Source organism: Amphiprion ocellaris, chromosome 11 (genome assembly GCF_022539595.1).
Source record: "Amphiprion ocellaris isolate individual 3 ecotype Okinawa chromosome 11, ASM2253959v1, whole genome shotgun sequence".
NCBI classification, from domain to species: domain Eukaryota; kingdom Metazoa; phylum Chordata; class Actinopteri; family Pomacentridae; genus Amphiprion; species Amphiprion ocellaris.
In genome coordinates, this window is record NC_072776.1 from 16,472,720 (window position 1) to 16,494,943 (window position 22,224).

General features: G+C 37.6%; 1 protein-coding gene and 1 long non-coding RNA gene across 10 annotated transcripts in view; one reads left to right on the plus strand and one right to left on the minus strand.

Moving 5' to 3' along the window:
- Window positions 1-22,224, minus strand: part of lrp1bb (low density lipoprotein receptor-related protein 1Bb) — a 279,672-nt gene that overhangs the window by 171,960 nt on the left and 85,488 nt on the right. For all 9 annotated transcript variants that reach the window (XM_035952736.2, XM_055015178.1, XM_035952733.2 and 6 more), the window contains one exon: window positions 7,511-7,648. In XM_035952736.2, coding sequence (XP_035808629.2) covers window positions 7,511-7,648 — 138 coding nt within the window. The remainder of the gene's footprint in view (window positions 1-7,510; window positions 7,649-22,224) is intronic.
- LOC129350030 (uncharacterized) lies at window positions 11,510-21,826 on the plus strand. The gene is made up of 2 exons (XR_008603231.1): window positions 11,510-11,611; window positions 19,038-21,826. It is a non-coding gene; the product is annotated as an uncharacterized LOC129350030 (long non-coding RNA).

Genomic DNA, 22,224 nt, shown 5'->3' on the forward strand with positions numbered 1-22,224 from the left:
TTATACAAGAGTAATTTATTCATTGAGAAAGAATAAATCTCTTCACTGCTTTAGGCAAGGAACTTTTCAAAGCAGCTGACTGCAGTGTTGCATTAAGAGGTGGATTGTTAGTATTCTGATCACACATTCTTACACGGTACATCAGATAGCACCTTTTAGGGACATTTAGAACACAGAGGTGCCATGTTACCCATTCACTGACAAGGAATGGTTGACAGGACATCAGAGAAAAAAAAGTGAATGGATTTATTCACAAGGTTAAGACTGTGGAAACCACAGTAGTAACATAAAATACCAGGTAATGCGGACAAGCCTGACATACGATGGATAAATCACTGATTGAAATGATAAAATCTCTTAAAGGGACCAAATTATATATACGTACATACACTACAGTTCAAAAGTTTGGGGTTACCCAGGCAAACTCACACTTTTATTCATGTGCTAACATAATTGCACAAGGGTTTTTTTTTAAATCACAAATTAGCCTTTCAACACGATTAGCTAACACAATGTAGCATTAGAACACAGGAGTGAGGGTTGCTGGAAATGAGCCTCTGTACCGCTATGTTGAAATTCCATTAAAAAAATCAGCCTTTTCCAGCTAGAATAGTCATTTACCACATTAAAAGTGTCTAGACTGTATTTCTGATTCATTTCATGTTATCGTCACTGAAAAAAAACTGCTTTTCTTTCAAAAATAAGGACACAAGTGACCCCAAACTTTTGAATGGTAGGGTATATTTGTATATATATATATATATATATATATATATATATATATATATATATATATATATATATATATATATATATATATATATATATATATATATGTATATATATATATATATATATATATATATATATATATATATATGTATATATATATATATATATATATATATATATATATATATATAAAAGCATGGTCAAAGTCTCAAATAATGAGGTATTCATAGGCCATGAGAGCAAAAAACTTAGCTTCAAGCTTCAGACTGCTCTAAATACCAGATTTCCGACATTTTTTTGAATTGTGCAACCCGCTGGCATCAGATCATCACTTTTTTTTTTTTTTTAATAGTTTTTGATTCTTTTGTTCAGACATTAGGTGAATAGATAGATGTCAATTACCATATTCCATATGAAGAATTACATCCTGGCCATAGAGCTGGCATGTCAAAAAATCCAGGACCAAGGCGAGAAGGCCGAACTGTGCAATGCTGTAGCAGGGTAGCAGGCATTCTTAAGACAGCGAAACTCCCACAAAGCAACATCACTAAACAAGAAAGAGCAGCCATAGACTCGTTAAAAAAGGACAAAACCATCACCATTCTACCTGCAGACAAAGGAAGAACAATAGCAGTTATGGATACCAAAAAATACATATCACAAATGGAAATAATTTTAGCTGACACAGACACATGAAATATTAAAGAAAAATCCCACGGAAAAAAAGAAGAAAATACTGAAAGACCTGCTAAAACCACTTCTGGAGAGCAAGAAAATAACACAGGAAGCATACAGTCACGTCATACCCACAGCAAGCATCATCCCCCGAATATACGGTACACTAGAAAATCCACAAAAAAGACTCCCCTCTACAACCCATAGTAGACAGCATAGGCTCTGTTACATACAACCCATCCAAAGCACTGGCAGAAATAATCAAACCCCTTATTGGACTTACAGAACACCACTGCAAAAATTCAAAAGAACTGGCCAAGAACTCAGCAACTTAACAATAGCAACAGAGATCCTCATTTCTCATGACGTAGTATCCCTATTCACCAAAACCCTGGTAGACGTCACCCTGCACATAGTCCGGGAAAGTCTACACAAGACATTTACACCTTATTACAGTTCACTGCCAAGTCCACTTATTTTCAATTCAACAACATCATCTACAGCCAAAAAGAGGGATTCGCCATGGGAGACCCTCTCTCTGCCATAATGAGCAGCTTTTTTATGGAGGACCTGGAACAAAGAGCCATCACCACAGCACCACCACCTCTCAAACCCACCTCTCAAACCCACCCTTTGGAAATGATACGTGGATGACATATTGGAAAAAGTTAAAACTGGATACACACAACCCCTTACAGACCACCCCAACACCATCGACACCACAGGGAACATCAAATTTACACATGAGGAGGAGCACAATAAAACACTGGCATTTCTGGACGTAAACATCCACCACAAGGACGATGACAGCGTGAAAATCAGAGTTCACAGAAAACCCACCCACACAGACCAATACCTGCTTTGGACTTCAGAACATACAACAACACACAGACTCTCAGTAGTCAGAACTTTATATGAACGGACCACCTTCATCACGGAAGAACAGGACAGACAACAGGAAGAGCAACACATTCAACAGGCACTCACACGCTGCCAGTACCCCAGGTGGGCCACCAATAAAGGAATCCAACAGGTAAAAAACAAACTGAAAGCAAAGAAACAACAAAAAACAAAACAGGCACGAGACACACACGACAACAATAAAACCATAGTCACATTACCGTATATCCGGAGAATAACAGAACCCATCCAACGAACCATGAAAAAACACAACATAGGCACCGCCGTAAAACCACACATAAAACTTCGACAACTACTAGTGCATCCCAAAGACAATATCGAGCACAAGAAGTGCAATGTCATTTACGAGATACCATGCAACTCTTGCAATAACGCACACATCGGGGAGACAGGGAGAACATTTTACACAAGGAAAAAGAACATCAGAAGGAATGTCTGTGTAGGTTCTCATTCATCCAGGTCATGGTTATCCAAAGTTGTTTAAATCAATCCAACTGGACTTTAAGAAAGTTCCTTGAAGACAATGGTCGTTGGGAGCCAGACCATTGTTGAGAAGCCGGACGGGCCTTGGCAATGGTCGTCGGATATATATAGCACTGACCACACCTCACAGAGGTTATAAGCTGAGGCAACATCAACCACCACCAAAATTGAAGAAGCCTCTTGGATGAGAGGTGAAACGTCTTCAAGGAACCTTCTTAAAGTCCAGTTGGATTGATTTAAACAACTTTGGATCAGAAGGAATGAGAAAAGGAAACAGCAACATGACTCACAACATCACAGAAAGAAAAGACACTGCAAGAAAATCTCAATTCTGCAATATCAGACCACTGCAAAAGGAACAATCACATTATGGACTGGGACGGGGCAAAAATCATCGTAACGGAAGAAAACAAACTGAAACGCTGGATTAAGGAGGCGATGGAGATCAGGAGGCGTGCGGAGGGGCCATGAACAGAGACGAAGGAGGCTTCATGCTCTCCCACACCTGGGACACTCTATTTCAGAGGAAATAGGACGGCGGGGGATGCGGCATGCTTGGTGGGGTGGTTGGATCTGCTGGGCTCACCACAACATGTCATTACGGCATGGGTGTGGTTGGCCCGGCGGATCTGGCGACTCTGCTGGGTGTGTCGCAAATGCCGGCTGTCAAAATCTGCTGGCGTACACGTCACGCTGTCAGTGAGACGCTTCTGAGGAAGGAGAGAGTGTTCGCCAAACTGTCAAGTAATGTAATTAACATCCATCTATTCACCTAATGTCTGAACAAAAGAATCAGAAACTAAAATATTAACAAGAAGACATGATGAATGTTTTTGAGCTATCAGATCATCACGTATTTCTTTATATGATAATCTGCCCTAGGCACAGTACTCCCAAGCTAAAAGCCTGTCAAACGGCGGTCTCGTTGTTAAATGGTATGTACAGGTTCTCCCAAAACAGTCTACTTTATTAGTATTATAGACATTCAGTATACTCCGGGATACAAATAACTGACAGTGTGGGGAGATGTGACACAGTTGTTTGGCAAGAGCTGAAAAATATTTTACTTCTTTTTAGTATCTCTCACATGCACATTATTAATAGAGTTATGTAGAGAAAAACATTTATACACAGCTCGTGACTGAAAAGATAAATCCACCCTGACGTCACACAATAAGCAGGTAATGAGTGCAATATTCAGCGAACAGAGATGCACAGTTGTAACCTTTGTTGCTTTCGTGTTCGTGCTTTTCACTTTCATATTCTAGATAGGGTTCAGGCTTGAACAGGTATGTATGAAATATCTGCAATTTCCAATTAGGTACACAAAATTTTGTTGCTTCATAGGTTTACAGTTTGCTTTCAGAAACTTCACACTAGTGGATGAGGTGCTGTTCACAAGCACTGGCTGCTGCTCCTTGAAGAAAGTGGGCCTTTAGGGAGGTGGCCTTAAAGAGCCTGCATAACAGGCGATATAAGCTAAACAATGACTTTTTTTTTTAAATGTAAATCTTGCAAAGCTACTGTAATGGAGTCCTGGAATAAAAACAAGGTTGGAAATGAGCATAATATGTCCCTTTTAAGGTCTATAAAGGATTGTAGTGAGGTTAATGAACCCTTAAATGCATAGGTACATACCTCGGGTTGCTGGCAACTCAGCACTTCTATAAGGCAGATTAGGGCATATATTACTGGTCCACTATTTTGCAGACAACAGTGGATGGAGAAATGTTTTCAAGTCAAGGTAATTCTGATTCTGGTCAAACTAGTGACTTTAAGCATCCATCAGTCTTTTAAGGTCGTGACAACTTTTTTTTGCCTTTTCACATTGGTGGTCACAGCAGCTGAATGTCCATGTTTTCCAGGACAGTGCTCACATGTGAGATCTTCTGCAGATGATCTAACTGTATGAATATCCTCTATAATGTTTCTCTTTGCAATGCTTTTTGACTGTGTGAAATAGCTTTGTCATAGTCATGCTCTGGTTCTGCAGTCATCAAAGTATGAGTGATGGACTTCAGTACGTCTTCATTTGCAGATGCTGTCATCAAAACCCTGCACTTTTTAAAGTAATCTAAAATTGTACTTCAAGTGCTGTTTAATTATTGTACTGAGACGATGCACCATAAAAACAGACTTTTTTCATCCTAGTGCCTGCATTAATTCACTGTAACAATCAACAATGGCATCAACAGTATTCACTATCTTATGTCAAGCATCCTGTTAAGGAAAACAAACAAAACATGTACACTGTCACATACCAGGTCACGAGTGACCTTGTTTAGTATGTATGATTTATTGATTTTCTTAAGTGAACCTTGATTGAAGGCTGTCAGAATTTGTCGTATATATGCAATAAAAAATGAATACATTAATTTCTAAATTGGAATATTTTAATGTTTTCTATAAAGACGTTGTGGCCCAATATATTCACGATTATTACTAATGATGAATGGCAAAAAGCAGCCTGACAGAAAGTTGTCTTTTATGTGGAAGAAATTATAGAAAGGATATTCTTCTAGTTGTGGGCTTTAAAATACCTTACATTCTAACCTTGACACACGGTTCAAAAACTGTGAAATGCAAAGCAGTACAGCCGAATGAATCCAGAGCATAAGAAAGCATCAGTGCTTCTGGATGGACTAGTATGTCAGATGGGGTTTTATCTTTCATTTATTATGCATTTTAAGTTATTAAAAACATATATTTTTGTGGAGGTGTAGGTTTTGAAGCCATAATCTGTAAAATCATTTCAAGTTTGTACGTTATAAAAGTAATACAATATACAGATGTGCTTTACTTACATATTTAGAAAAAGTATAATGAACATTGTAACACGTAGAATTGTGTGGTTGTTATTATTGTTTTGAGGCTTTTCTCAACTCTGCATTTAATTATTATGTTACTCATTTGTGCAATTAAAAAGCCTTATTTTACTTATTTATTTTGTATTTTTACAGTATTCTGTAGGAGTTTCTAGATAATCTTCTAAACTAAACACATCAACCACAAGAACTATATATATATATATTATATATATATATATATATATATATATATATATATATAATATATATATATAATATAATATATATATATTCTATTCAGTTATAAAAAACTGAATAGAAAATTTTTTATACTCTGTCTGGGATTGTGGTCACTGAAGTGATTCATTGTAGTTAGCAAGATATCACAACTCTTACTGCTATTATGTTCTAACTGCATTCTAACAATACAGGAATAGTCCCCTAAAGATTTGATTTTGAGGATCCGTAATTTAAGAGAATGATTCAGATGTTCCAAGCAATATGAATCTGGTACAATTATGGATATTGAGCACTACTATAAGTGTGCAGAACTCTACCCCTATAAATATACATACATATATATAGCTGACATATCTGTATATCTATAGCTGATATAGCAGCTGCAAGATTTTTATCACTTTGTCCTTCCAGCATCAATGGATTAACTGCCATTTTTCGCCTGTGTTGACACACTTTAACAGTATGGCACAATGAGATATCTGAGCCTGCAAAAATTGCTTGTGTTTTCTTCCAGTGCTGACTTAAGAGTCTCTCTCAAGTGGCATTTTGCATTTTCATTAAATCTGACACAACATGAACACTGTATTTGAAGCGGGTTTGCAGATCCCTTACCCTACCTTTGTGTGTAGTTAGATGAACAGACCTTAAAGTATTATCCCTGAACATCATTGCAGAGCACAGAAACAACTCAGCACATTTAGAAAATAGCCAGGGCAGGGAATCAAATGCATGTTGTTGCAGTTGCATTGCAATTTCTCTGAGGCACAGGCCCCCATGCAGCCCTGAGACGAGTTTTGTCCATTTTTAGCTGATGTATAAACTTACACCTTTGTCCTCAATTTTGAAACCAAAAGAGACGCACTGTGTAGAGGATGTATAGCCTGTTTGTTGCTCTCTGCCAACAAACAGGCTGTTTGACTCCTCACAGCTGTGATTCTGAGGCTACCACTTCCTTGCACCTAGCACTCACACAGAGACAAAGCCCAGCATGACTTTAGCTGTCTTACAGGTCAGAAAAGGTTGTGGTTACTGCCAGACAGGGGCTACTGTTGTGCCAAGACTGCAGCAATCACGAGGCAAACGCCACCTTATCACAGGAGCCAGGTGTCCATAGCAGCAAGGAAAGTGAGAAACAACAAAAACTTGTGTACAACACAACACCTGGTGCTATTGTCCCGCTGTGTCTTCTGCCTCTTCTGACAGGTAGGATGATGAGAAGTCACCTTGGCAACCAGTTTTACCACATAACTTTAACGGGGCCAACTCAAAGCACCATATTATGAGCTGACGCTAACATTATTAACCATCATTTGGTTGAAATTAAGTGTAACGAAGGATAGCTAAAACAACGCTTATATATTTGAATGTAAAAATAATCCTTTAACTCATATAATGAGACGTTTAGCTAAAATTTACTTGGCTGAGGTTTGGATTAATAAATCTCCAATGCAAAGTGCATTAAGAAGAAATAGCTATATATTTTAAAAATTCAATACTGATTTAAAGGGCAAAGTAAATTTTACAAACTTAATAACCCAAATAAGATCAGCATGATCTGATTAATTACCATGGTAATGAGAATACTTACTAATTTATGCATTCTAAACCCAAGGCAAAAAGAATCAGAAAATGAAAACATCATTAACTCCTACCTCGACAGTGAACTCCTTCGTCGTAGCCATCTTCACAGTCTCTAGCCCCATTGCAGAGTTTGTTGAAATGAATACATTTTTTTGTCCCAATACACTGTATATGATTAAGTGGACATCTGAGCACCACCTCCTGTGCACCTAAAGGAGAGAAAAGGCGAGCATCAGAAATCTGCATTTATTTTAACGTTAATAATTCATGTTTACTGCAAAACAGAAATGAGCTTTAACAATGATTTTTTTCCAGCATATGGAGAAGCACTTACAGTAGGAGGCAGAACAACCATATGTGAAAAAATTTGCATATTTCATTGTCATTATCATTTGTGTTTTTTGCAGGTAAACACATTTTGCCAGTATTTTTTGTGTGTGTGTCCTCAAAGTGCTGATACTTCAAGACCTCTTTTATAGAAGAAGGAAGAACCTATGCATATGCAAATGTATTTATACTTCACAGCATTGCTCTTTACACACAACAGATGTTCGCCACACTGCTTTGCAGCCGCACTGGTGAAGTCCTATAACAAACTGCCCGGTTCTCCCTGCCAGCCAGGCAAACAGCAGAGAGCAGCTGTTTAAGGATTCATGAGGCACGTAGGTGACCCTCATTCATGTGGCAGCCACAAGAGCACATAAAACACAGCTGACCAGTACACTAGCACTGTAAATGTGTCACATCTCCACCTTAACTACATTGATATCAATTACCAATGTGCCTTTGCTGGCACTTAATGGGAAGATTTATCACCCATGTGATGAGATCTGTAACAATCCCTAGAGTTCTCCAACCCCAAAGAACTCACATCCCAGCACACTCGGACCGTCTGGAATGGGCGATTACTTTTTCACAGCATTCGCTTCTACTTTGTAAGGTAAGAGATGCTGCAATTAATGTGGCTATTACAAAGAGGGCTGTCATCCCATGCGGATTTACAGAAGAGATGTGTGGACAAGTAGGTGTACGTCGGTATTGACACAATAATGACTCATGTTAGTTTCTCCGCCCAAGCATTTTATTCCCTTAAAATGGTGCCAAGAGATCATCTTCTTTAATGAATATGTCTTGGCTTCAAACACTCCAAGCACTAATTATTCACACTATTGTATGCTGCATTTAGGTGAGTCAAATAGAAGGGATGCTATCTCTGAGAGATCATATTTCATACATGAGAAAACTGGCAGTCTCATCTGCTGGGGTCCAAAATGTGTTTGAAATGACCCTCCTTTCAATTCTCGCCCAGCGTGTTTCGGGATGGACTTTGATATTTGCTTTTTGTTCAGGCTTGCGAATACAAAAATCTCAATGTGATTCATTACATCTATGTACACATTAGATAGTGATAGTGGTATGATAGAGATTTAACTTCTGTGGTTGGTAAACATAAATTAAGGATTTAATCTTCAAACTATTCCCAGCTGTTAACATTCCATGCAATTTACATATCTGGAACTGAATGTGTTTTAAAAGGAGAAATTCTAATTATTACCGAATATTACACATTTGGATTCTTAAAAATGCACTGGCTTATATTATTGTGTGTTATAAGTAACTTTTAGAATCTTTGTACACTAGCAAAAATACAGTGTTAGCATAAGTTTCCAAATACACAGGACAATTTGAAGCCTTACAAAAAAAGGGACAGTCTGTCACAGAACATTAAACCCGGTGCCCCAGTGTCCATTTGGCAAATGTGCTATTTAACACACAGCTGTAAGGGTCTCTGACAACGTAGCAGTGTTGTCAGCCTCTCCCCTTGCTTTCTCGCCACATGGGTTCTAATCTAATGTGATAAGGGGAGGGATGGCGCATGAATATTCAGTGGTTCTGATCTGTCATGCAGGGGTACACAGATGGTCTCTCAACGGCTGAGGTGCTCAGAATTCCTCCGTCAATTCCCAAACTACTGTACTACATTGGATGATCGCTCAAAGTCAAATATACAGGATAGTACACTATGTTGTGCAACATATCCTTTGACAGCTATACTGCAGCTCCTCTCTCCTCTACTTTCCATTCCAAGATGCTAATGACACTTTCGGCACATACCCCGCATAATGTAAGTGCCTTATCAGTTTAAGTAAGATCCTCTTATCGCGCACAGAGTTACAGTTAGGCCAAAGCTAGAATCTCAGGGTATTATTCAGTTTTAGGTCAGAGAAGAAAGGCAAATAAACAACAATCCGGCAGTAATTGTATCTCCCCAGAGACTATTAGCAATGCATCATGTCTTTAGTTATAAATACATCATGACTGCATTGCACGGAAAGGGCATTTCAGGAACAGCTTTCCTCTAATACATGTAGTTAAAGACACTAAGCATAGAATTTATCTGTTTTACCTCTTGTATTACCTACACATATTTTCTTTTTTTTTTTTAGATAGATACATATGTACAGTCTATAGACAGATAGATTTGAAACAGCTCAACCACAGTAGGTCCCTGGTGTATTAAGCAATTCCTGATGTATAAATCAAAATATAAAAACCGTACGGTCTCTGTAATGGTTTGATAAATGAATAATGTCCAGAGATGAAATGGGCAAACATAATACCAGTTTAATCATAGCACCTTAAGTGGAAGGCAGATGTTCCCCTGGTAAGCTACAAAAATATAAAATAAAATAAAACAAATGATAGTGTGATATTCCTATTCAAGCAAAGAGGCAAAACATTCAAGTGGTGCATCAATATTTATTAATGTCTTGCTGTACAATAACACAACTATAAATTAAAATAAAACATCGCCATCTAGTCTAAACACTGCATATTTATTACTAGCACGACTGCAAGTGGTCCTGTATTTATGTTGCAAAAGACCTTTTTTTCACAGCAGACATGTTGACTGGCCACAGTATAGGTGGAATTAATAACATTAGTGATGACTCAGTTCCACTAAGTGTCCCAGTGAGCCATGACAGTGAGCCAGTATGCACAACAACAAGACCACCCCTAAGTGGAATGCAGCCATCATTAATGCACTTGCTACCTTTCTGCTATGACAAATCAACATTCATTTACCACGAAAAGCTCTGTGGTACTGCATATGAGCTTCATAATTAAAATATAATTTGCCGCAATGAGAATCCAAAAAAACATGGCTTGTGGTGTACAGGAGGTCAGCTTTAAAGGTGAGAACTGAGTCACATTATGAATATTGTCTTGTCTTTGAAATGATACATAAACAATGATCAGGCATGCTCTTAATTCTTGGGGAAAAAACACAAAAACATCCTAATTAGCTAATTGTTTCTCTACTAAGCTGTCTTAATAGTGCCTTAAAAAAGGATTGCTTTTACTGTGTACATGAGAAAGGTCCATATAAATGGCCCTTCTTGTAGCACTCATAAGCTTCTAAGTGGAAATTTTCTGAAAGCTTTGAGTTTGGTGATGTTTTCAGAAGTGATGGTTCTGCCAGATGTTTCCCACTGTTGCCAAAGAGTTGCTCAAAGGGAATCTTTGGATTTGTTATATTATTAGTTTTTCAGCATGATTAACTAACACAATGTAGCATTAGAACACAGGAGTGATGGTTGCTGGAAATGTTCCTCTGTACCTCTATGTTGATATTCTATTAAAAATCAGCCGTTTCCAGCTAGAATAGTCTTTTACCACATTAACAATGTCTAGACTGCATTTCTGATTCACTTCATGTTATCTTCATTGAAAAAAAAACAATTTTCTTTCAAAAATAAGAACATTTCTAAGTGACCCCAAACTTTTGAAAGGTAGTATAAATAAAAATGGGTTATTTTCCATAGAATTTTTCGATTGATAGTAAGGAATATATTGTAGTCTACCAAGTGTGGCATCCATAAAATAGTGGGACCACAGTTATGTGACAAAAGGTTAGAATAATTACTGTGTTCATTATTTTGTCTGGTATGTACATTAATAATAAGGGCTAAATCAATTGTCACTGTGCTATTGAAGCTGAAGAATAGCATGTCTGTGTAGGCAGCGGTGGGGCGGAACCTTTGTTTTGTTCCGGTTGCACCCAGGAATCGTGCGAGGGAACACGCGTCCCGCGCTCTCTTCAGAAACAATCTGGAAAGAAGCGCGGCGCACTGACGTTTCATTGTTCCAGCTTTGTCCACCTGATGCAGGTTGGTGACTGAATAATCTATAACTCTCTACCTCAAAAGGCTGCGCTTTATTAGAGTGATTGTCTGTGAAATGTTCAGTGTTGAAATGTTGTTGAATCAGTTACATACATAAAGACAAAGAAAGTTAGTCGGTCTCGGTGGAGTTTTCTCCTGCTGACGTCATCGCGAGTGCTGTGAAAATGGTCTGATATGTAGACAAACAGTAGTAAAGTGTTCTGAAAGCTCCCTTACACTATGAATGTTTAATATTTACATTGTTTAATGAGATTAACAGGATTTACATGTACTTAGTACAACTGAGTTAATACTGTTTATAGTGAACACTGATTGTAAATAACATGAAAATGGTTCTGTTAAAAATATTTTGCTACACATGTTAACATAAGCATTTTCTAGTAAATATATTTCATTAGCCAGTAATTATTACAGAGGTAGAGTGTCAAGCTTGGCAAATTAAAAGGGACAATATGTACTAATTTGGATGATGCTGAAAATAAGCAGCAGTATTGTGGCCAGTTGTATACTGTGAAAATTAATGCACTTTAATGAGTACAAGTGTTTATTGGACCAAGAAAAGGGTCACTGAGAATGTGTTTGTGTCAGAACTGGTAGTGCATTAGAATGAAATTGTGCTTTATTGAAAATGTGAGAAAATGGAATGCAGTGATGGACTTTAGTGAACTGAGAACTCAAACAAATAGGAAAAACTGGAATGTGTACAACAGAAATGTGTTTATGAGCTTTGTTTATGATTTTGATGTGTTTAATAAAACACACAGAGAAACAATCTGGAAAGAAGCATGGTGCACTGACGTTTCATTGTTCCTGCTTTATCCACCTGATACAGGTTGCATACATGCATTTGTTATTGTGGACTCATGCCTGAGACCTGTAACACAGGCATGCTTTCCATTTGAAGGCAGAATAATACCCAGTTTGTTTTCAGAGTGCTTAGTGCAGTTTCACCTCTCTGTGAGGTTAAATTTGGACACAGTTGCACTTTGAGATAACTGTTGCTGTCAGCTTGCCAGCGTAGTCACAGCGATGAGCTAACATGCTGATGCTTAGCGGTGTTTTTCATGCTCCACAGGGAATTAACCTTTTGCATTTTGCACTATTTACTGACTGTCATCTTGCCACACTATCTGGCCACCTTCTTTGAACCCTTTTCAAGGTAATCCCAGGCAGTGGAGCAAATTTTCTGTCATTGCATGCACTGTGGGTTCAATGAACACTGCCGCCTGTAGGAGTAACTAGGGTGCTTGCATTTTTTTGAGCACATTCATTAAAAGTCATGGTGCTATTTGCCAAATTCGGGTGGTGACTGAGGATAAACCAGCTGGGCCAAACTAATACCTCTATTTAATGTAAAATGAGAGGTTTCGGGAGTGCTATGTTCATTATGATAATCATGTTAATCTGAGCCACTGCCGGTTTGGGTGGACTAATAAATTACTGAAAGAAAAATAACAGAGAACTTATCAGCAGGGGAAGCTCCTTGAACTTGTAAGTACAGGGATTTACCATATTATTTAAAAATAATGATTTCATTTTCTTAATTTATGGTTAAAGTCGATGATCAAAGAAGTATCCTAATGCCTGACCTACGGCAACACCAGTGCTGTTCCTATAATGGCTTTCTAACAGTACCAGGCTCTTTTGTAGTGAATCCAGCCATTACAATGGCCTTAGTTACTGTATGCACCGCATTTTTCAAACCCTAACCTCATTATTTTTCTTACATCAGGAGCACCATGACATGGTGAATCTGAACCAAAGCCAAAATGTCAGAAACAGCAGAGACAGCAATAGCTTTCACTGCACTGTGCTTCAGTGCAGCTAATTCATGACAAGCTTTTCAATAAATTGCCTCATACTGTAAAAGTATGTTGTAAGAAATTGACCTGCAGAGAAAACTTCATTGCACAGCAAGCATAAACAATGATTACTATAATTCTCGTGGCTTAGTTAAGAGTCAAACGTGTAATTAGAGGACAATTCAGGGTTGTCTCTACCTGACATTTTTCCTATAAAAGTGGCTATTGTGGAACTAGAGGTCGAGGTAAATTTGCACTCCCAACCTCCTTTGCAGTGATTCAGGAAAACAAAGGCTCGAGCTAAATAATGCACATTGGAGCAAGCAGACTGACCCCTGCAACAGCTTTCTAAATGATGATTTTTTTTCATAAAGCATTTCAAACACTTGTATCATACTCTGACTATAAGCAGAAAGCAGCTCCCTGGAACAGCCATTATACTAAATGTAGTTGAGATCTACATTGAGGGCAACTTGCCAGTTGACCTAATCACCCCGCATATTCATTCACACATGCCAGTTTGTTTACATGCGCGAGACTGGCTTGCCTGATGGTTATACTGTCTATTAAAGAAGATCAAAAAGATAAATTCAGTGGCAGACCATTATGCAAACTAGTCATTTCCATTTGACTGTTAACCATATTTATCTTTCCTGGAGAAAGCAAAGAGTTAAATCCAGCAGAAAAAAGAGACACAAGGGATGAGTTGAGACTGTAAGGCAAAAAGAAACCATCCCAAAAGACAATGTACTTCGGGAAACTGGTGCTGTTAATGCGGTCACTGCTCTCCGAAGCCAACTGAGAGGGAAAAGCTTTGCTGCAGAAAGTGGGACCTGTCGATAACTTGGGAAATTAGAGTGATTCCAGCAGTGTACCTACAAGAATTATTTCTTTTGAAGTGCTTATTACTGCAAAATCCTGGAGTCTCTTTTTTTTTTTCTTCACCTCCCCAAAATTGGCTGCAGAAAAGAAAGACCGGCTGGACTGAATACTTTTAATTACTACATGAAAAGGTCTATGTAAGGAACTGCAGTAAGTGTGTCCCACCCGCATGAAATTATAGTGGAAACAGAGAAGAAATTTACAGTCATGTTGGATAATCAGCCCCAGGTGAAAAAATATCCAAAAATAAACAGCATGTGACACGTGATCAAACAGAGGATATGATGTATGATGTGTATTCAGCTCAGGTTAGAGCTGTCATCCTGCTTCTCTGTGAGTCTCTGCAGGGTGGTTCTATACATCTGGCTTCATATACCTGAGAATTGCACTGAATTATGATGAATAATTAACAGATATATGATTCAATATAACCCTGTCTTTCTGTGCTGTCCCTGTCTCTTTTTCACTAATGTGTGCAAACTTTCTACTTCTCTCTCTGTCACTCTTTCTCTTAATTGTTCAACTGGTTAGTTAACCCTCATCAGTACTCATGGGGTACATGTGGACCTCAGCCAGACCCTGACTGGACTGTACATCTTTTATTTATGTTTGTGTTATGTTGCTCTTGTGATGACTGCTTCAATTGCAGTACTGCTAAATAGGCATTTCTCCCCAAAATCTCAGCTTGATTTGACTCCTTGGGCTGTTCATACCCACATCTGCATCATAGCTCAAAGGCACATGTATCCTTGGATGTATTCTGGGTGTGTGGCGACACTACTTGTCAAAAACAAAATGCGTCATCCCAAGTATGTCGCTGAGACTTTCAGCAGCTCCATGGCAACAAAGTGAGCCGATAAAGTCCAATAAGGTAAATAAGAGCAGAGTTTACTACAGCCACAGTCTCGTTTGGCCAAACACTCTCCCCAGCATGTTTTCCTTTTAAAAGGGGCAATGGTCTTAACAGGAAAGGCTCTTTAAAAGAATTATTTTCCTGTGTGACCTTTACATCCTTGGCATTTGAAATGCTGTACTCAGCCAAAAGAGCATATTTTTGCTGTATTTGTCTGACCCCAGACACAGAGGCAATATTTTTCACAAGTCACAACCACCAAGGACTTGGGCCCTACACAGACAGTGAGAGAAACAAACTTCCTCTATTACAGTAGGACTAAATGTTTGACTTTTAGTATGTTTAAAGAAATACACACATGCCTTTGGTGACTGACAGTGTATAGTGGCTGGCGACTCTCAGCATCAATTGTATAATAAGTTACAATTTAACTCCTAACTAATGCCGTGAAGCTACTAAGAAGCAGTCAGGGCACAGTCTGAGCTGGATATCTCCCTGAGGAGAAAATGTGTATGTCATACCATGTCAAAAATGACCCAGTTATGTCATTTTCTTGCAGTATCTTGGTAATGAAAATTTTTTCCAGCTATTCCTCAAAAAACATGTTTTTTTTTAAATCATTCAATTAAGATTTTTTAAGTTACCTTTTATACTTTTAAAGAAATTGTAATATTTGTATTACTACCCCAGGCTCTTCATCACTGATAATATCATACAAGAGGTGATGCACAAACTTGGATGGATGGAGAGCAGCAACAGCTAGAAAAAAAGACTGGAAAAATGTCAACAAAATGGACGTTGAAATTCTTCTATTGCTATTATGTGTAATATTCTTCTTTTTCAATTATCAGAATGCTCAAAATCTGTTATAAAGTAAAAAATATATTTCAAGCGTGAAATCATTCTTGTGTGGACAGAAATAGAATACAAACAATAATACAAATGATTTTTCCTTACTAAAACAACCAAAATGGCATAAAAAAGCACATGGATTCGAATACAGGTCATTTTTGACCCACTTATGGAAGAGTGTAGGGTCCAAGGGTTAAGACATCACTACTTAGCCAAGCTCTGGCAATGGCGCCTTCCACCAATATAATGTTTTGGCTCTAAATACATCACATGCAAAGAATACACAAATAAATGCATAAATAAACAAATAAGCAGTGTTATGGTTTTAGCATCTAGCTGAGTTTGGTGGTATTTCCTACAGTTAGCCTTGCTGACTCCATGCAGCACTCCTCAAAGTCAAGTTGTCTTGTTCATTCTAAACATAACCTGAATGTGGCCAGGGGGTAGCAAGCCAACATCTTTCAAAACAACAACATAACAGTGCTGGCATTACTAGAATATCATCTCTTTTTAAAATTTTTTGGGGGGAAATCAGCCTTCGAACTCTTCTCCAGACCCACCATAAAACACCCCAAACCATCTCTCCACTGAGACAAAATAGACAATAATTCCCCATGAACACTTCCACCAAGCATCATGTCACACAATGAACAAGCTGAATCCTGCACTGGTGAAGTGAAGATTAGTGAATTTCACATTTGGAACAGTACATTACTGAAACAGAACACTATAGAACTGCATATGTTAGTGGAGCTGCTCTGCAAGTCTAAACAAAGCAATGTAGACATAATATGGCAACAATATTATTAGGTATACCAAGGGTAACAATGTATTGTATTTCATTTCTTTTGTGCTTTATTTTCTGTTTTATAATATTCACTATGTTTCCACAAGACAGTTCTACTGAAAGCAGAATTCTGAATACATATAGAAATATATTACTCCATAAATGTTTGCACACACAAGTCATAAATTTGTGTATTACATTTAAAAGGCACAATTTATATGTAGGTTATTCTAGTGACACTGAAGAAATTACTTGTTTGACTATCTGTCTTGATAAAAAATCCTTAAGTATTATCTCCCCTCGGCTGCATTAACATTTAAAATGAGTGTTTTTCTCCTGCATAATATGACATTTTAGTCAACCACCTCAGAAATGTAAATTAATATTATTTTCTACATGCTGCATGCACTATATGCAATCAAAGAGAGCAAAATCATGCACGGACAGCCCCTCTGTCTCTTTCCCTGTGTGCAGTGACTTATTATTTGCTGTATATTATGCTGGGTATTCTGTCATATATATTCCCAGAAAAAATTCCAAGTTTCATTCCACTGCACAATGGAATAAAGCCAGGTGTGGGCATCCGTGACATCCCAGCTGTACCACACAGCAAAGAATCAATACAATCAGTCTGCAAAGAGAAATGAGCACCCTCAGGACAATGTGGTAAAGCTACATTTCAGAAAAACTACAAAAAAACTTCAAAACAGCCAATTTATCATTAATTGGAAAACAGCGACATAATTAGTCAATAGAGATACTTTTGTGACCAACTCTTACGCAAATGTTACAATCTAAATGTTCTGGGGCCAACATCAAATGAATAATACATACAATATATTGTAGTTGGAGAGGCCAAAACCAATATTCACTGAGAATAATGATCTCATTAAGAGTATAATACACTGTCTTGTATTTAATGATAGTACTGTTCCAAAAACAAAACAAATGCACAACTGTGTGACTGAATCAGTTGTTATCAAGGCATCGTGTTGAATTCATACTGCGTCCGTACACTGCAAATCCTCAATCCATACAGCATTTTTGGAGCTATAAGCCAATGTCTCTTTAACATTTTAAGATTTTCTAAACAATTGAGGTATCATTATTGATGGAAGAAACATGGAAGATTTTAATTTGTTATTTTTTTCTTTTCCTCGTCAACTGTGACCACTGTTCCCTCTAAGCTGCGCGCGTGCGCAATTGCGCACTGCTGACACGGTCTCCGCGCACAGAAAATCTGCGCTGTGCACCAAAAAAAAAATCCAACCTAAATTGTAAATAAAATAAACACGTAACAATTCATTCTGTGCTATTTTTCAATGTGAGTCAGTGCGTGACCGGTGACTGGCTGCTGCAGCCAATGATGCGATTCACATACGTATGTACCATAGACTGTATATAATGGTATTTACGCAGCTAATCAACGTCAGGCGTCCTTATGTGCAGCCACCATTGTTCTCATAGATATGAATGAGTAGATAGGACACGCCCCTTTGAGCTGTTTGCTACGGCGAGGCTAAGCTAGTGGGCTCACTGTGCTGCATACAATTGCACACTGCGTCGTACGATTGAGACAAGGAAACTTAGAATGACTTTTCATAGGTAAGAATAGTTTTTGGCTCTTTTTTCATTATGAAATCTTGTTGAGAGCTTCCAGTCTATGAGAGCTAAGTAGTTAGCCACTAGCAAAATGCTAAGGCGAGCTAGCAGCTTGACAACCAAATACCAGACGATTAATAGTAGCTGTAGTATAGTTGTACAAGCAGTAGTACTAATACTAAAAGTACAAGCAGCAGTAGTAGTATAAACAGCTGTTAGAGTCGTAGAAGTAGCATCAGCATTTGTAATAGTATTACAAGTTGTAGTAGCAGTGCCAGTATCAGCAGCAGTAGTTAGTGTACTACCACTACTACTAGTAGTAGTCACATTGCTATTACTACCACCAATACTACCAATAGTAGTTATAAAGCCTAACTCATGTATATCCAGATTACCATCTATGTTCTTCCTCCAAACCCATTTTATGATTGGGATTATAGGCAGTACTTTAGGACTGCTCTCAAATAATTGAAATGTTACTAAACAAGGTTATACTTATCAAATTAAATAGCTCTGGTCTCCAGTATATTGGCGAATTCGGTTCTTTGTACTTAATTTATTAGCATGATTTCTTTTTAATATGTTGTGTACAGACTTAATTACTTCTCTGTCTACTTTTCTTACTCCATGTAGGTTTCCCAGAGACTATGGGTTGAGGAGGAATTGGAAGTTTGTCGGCTTAGACCTGGTGTCATTCCATCAGTGTTAAACTTCCCGATTCATCTTGGAAGAGTACGTGCCAGAAAGACCACGACCAAGCAGCCTTGAGATCTTAGGCAGCGTCTCCCTGAGGTGGGTGTCAACGGTGTTCACGGTCAGGTCTGTGATAATTCCGTCAAAAAACAAAACAGAAAAAAATCTAGATTATAAATCAACATGTAACCAAAGCACTCTGTGTATAATGCCATAGTATAGGATGTAGTTCAGAAAATGTCAAAGTATAGTATGCTTTACTCAAGAATAACATAGTATGGCCTGTAGTTCATAGTACAGCATGTTGGCAAGAAAAAAAAAACAAAACATAGATTATTATGTGGTTCAAAAAGCGCAAAATGATAGGATGCTGCCTAAAATTGTCATGTATGATATGTGGTTCAAAAAATGTCATAGTGCAGTATATTGTCAAAATAGTATGTAATTCAAGAAAACATCAGAGTATAATATGTCATCTAAAAAATGCCATAGAATAATAATTTAATTGCACAAGTAAAAGTATAGTAACTTTTAAACCTGTTCGAATTCTTATATGTTGCTAAAAAAAAACAAAAAAAACGTCACAGTAATATGTCAATTTAAAAAGCCTATAGTATAGTGTGTCGCCCAACAAACATCATATTATAGCACGTCGCTCTAAAAACGTCACAGTATAGCCTTTAGTCCACAGCTGTCAGTAGGTGAAGAGCAACACAAAAACAGTCCAAACGCTGGTTTCCAGAGGGTTAGACGAGAATTTATTTGAAAGAGTAAGTTTACAACAACACAACATGTGAGGGGGTTAAAAACAAATGGGTGTTAGTAAACAAAAATAAATAAACAGAACTAAAAGTGAACTTAATGTTGACATTGATGGGCATTCCAACCAGGAACAAAGTAAAAGATAATCAATACGAAAAAAAACTCTTCCTGTTCACCTCTTAAAACCCAAAAACACACCGCAGTAGCACCCTAAACTACAACTACCAATGGGTTCCCTGTTTTCCTTTGTGAACAATTCAAAGTTCTCTCTCTATCTCCCCACACATCCACCAACCATTGGAACACATCTCCAAAGTTCTGCCGGGCCAGCTCAGCTTCCCCTCAGAAGAAGTGCTGCCACCTGCCAGATGAAGGAGCCTTTTGAGAGGCAGCTGGCATCGTGATTGGACTGTACTTTGGTCTGTTCCAATCCAGCTTCAGCTCCAGAGACGGCAGGCGGGACGAGTCAACGGAGGCCTGGTGGACGAAGACATGCAGCTGAGTACAATCCAGAAAACAACAGAGGAGGAGTGCAGTGGCCCAGGGCCAGAACAAACAGAGTAGCATCATATGTCTCTTAGAAAACATCATAGTATAGCCTTTGGTATGAAGAAACGCCATCATATACATCGTATATTGTACAAATAACAAGTCAAAGCAAAGAGACATACATTGTAGAATTGTAGTAATTGTGGGCTGAATGATTTACTGATTATCAGTATTTAATTTTTTTACTGATTTACGGTAATAAATACATTTAAAAATGGTGCTACTTTGGTTCTGAACCTTTATCTACCTGTGGTGGCTCTGTCTTCTGGAGTGATTTGATTGGTTATACGTCATGAATAAAACTCCTTTAACTTAACATCTGTAAACCAAACAAAAGTGTATCAACAAAGTTTTCTGTTCGAGTTTGTGTTCTTCAAAGTTTAACTCCAAGATTTTAAATACTTTCATTTACTGCAAATGAATATCTACTCCAAATGTTTCACTAATAATCATTATCAGCCTTAAAAACCCACAAAACACCCCTCTATACTCGACCACACTTAGTACAGTCCGGTTCCTCCTTCTATAAATCTGCTTGGAATCTTCCACTTCCTGTTTGTCAAAGTGGCCTTCTACCTGGACAGGTTTTGTTGGAGCTCATGCAGCAAACATTTTGGGTAACTGCACTTTAATATGGATGGATGACACTGAATTAGAGTCTGTTTTCATGAGACTGAGTTAAGATATGTAGCTCTGTCATTAAATAGTAAATTATTTCTCTGAATTTACAGAGAAAAGTCTGAAATGTTTGCTAGGTTAGCGTCCCACATGTACTTTGGTTCAGCTAAAGCTAACTCTCTCCAACTTCTGGATCTCTTGAGTTGCTTGTTGTTAAAATATCTTGCTAGACGTGCTGAAGCTCAGAAAGTCTGAGATGTTTGTTCAAAATAAGCTCATTCTCAAGTCTTATCTGAACTATTTTGTTTGAACTTTCCCTAAACTTAGGAGTTAATGACAGAGCAGCACATTCAGACTCAGTCTCATTTATGTAGAGATTCAACTTCAGTGTCATTCATTGATGTTAAAGTGCAGTTTTTCAAATGTTTGTTGCACATGCTCCCGACCAAACCAGTTCAGGTGGAAGACGATGTGAAGAGAAAGCTCGAGGATGAATATCACACATTTACATTGGAAATAAATGTCCTTTAATTAGACATTGTCATGCAAAAGTTGGATTTCCCTTTAATGATGTTCAAATCTTTGTTGAGTGTTTTGTTGATGTTGGTTTCTAAATGTTTTCTGACACTCGGCCCCAAAGATTAAAACCTTCTACGGCTCACAAGCTGCAACAATTCACACATTATCAACTATCTTTTTGACTAAACTAAGATAAAAAGTGAAAAACTGCCTGATTCCTGCATCATGAATGTAAATCTTTTTGGTTTTTATGACAGTAAACTGAATATATTTGGGTTTGACATTTTATAAACCAAAACAAGAAATGAATTACTGGAGAAAACAATCAACAGATTAATGGTCAAAGAAAATGTGTTTTCCAACATATATGGCTGAATTACTCCAACATTACAAGATACATACAATTTTAATTCAATTTTATTTATATAAGGCCAATTACAGGTCAAATTGTCTCAAGACACTTTATTTTAATATTTTTTGTCATATTTAAAATATTACAACGTAAGAAATTTAAACCTCTTGACTAATCCAATTTATTATTTGGTTTTTAAGAGACTAATTGACAATTAAAATAACTTTCTCCACTAGAACTAACAAACATGAGGTCAAATAGAAGGAAGAGTTTTAAATACTGCAGTCCCACGACGACAAGAATAAAGTTTGTCAACAAAAGCTAAAT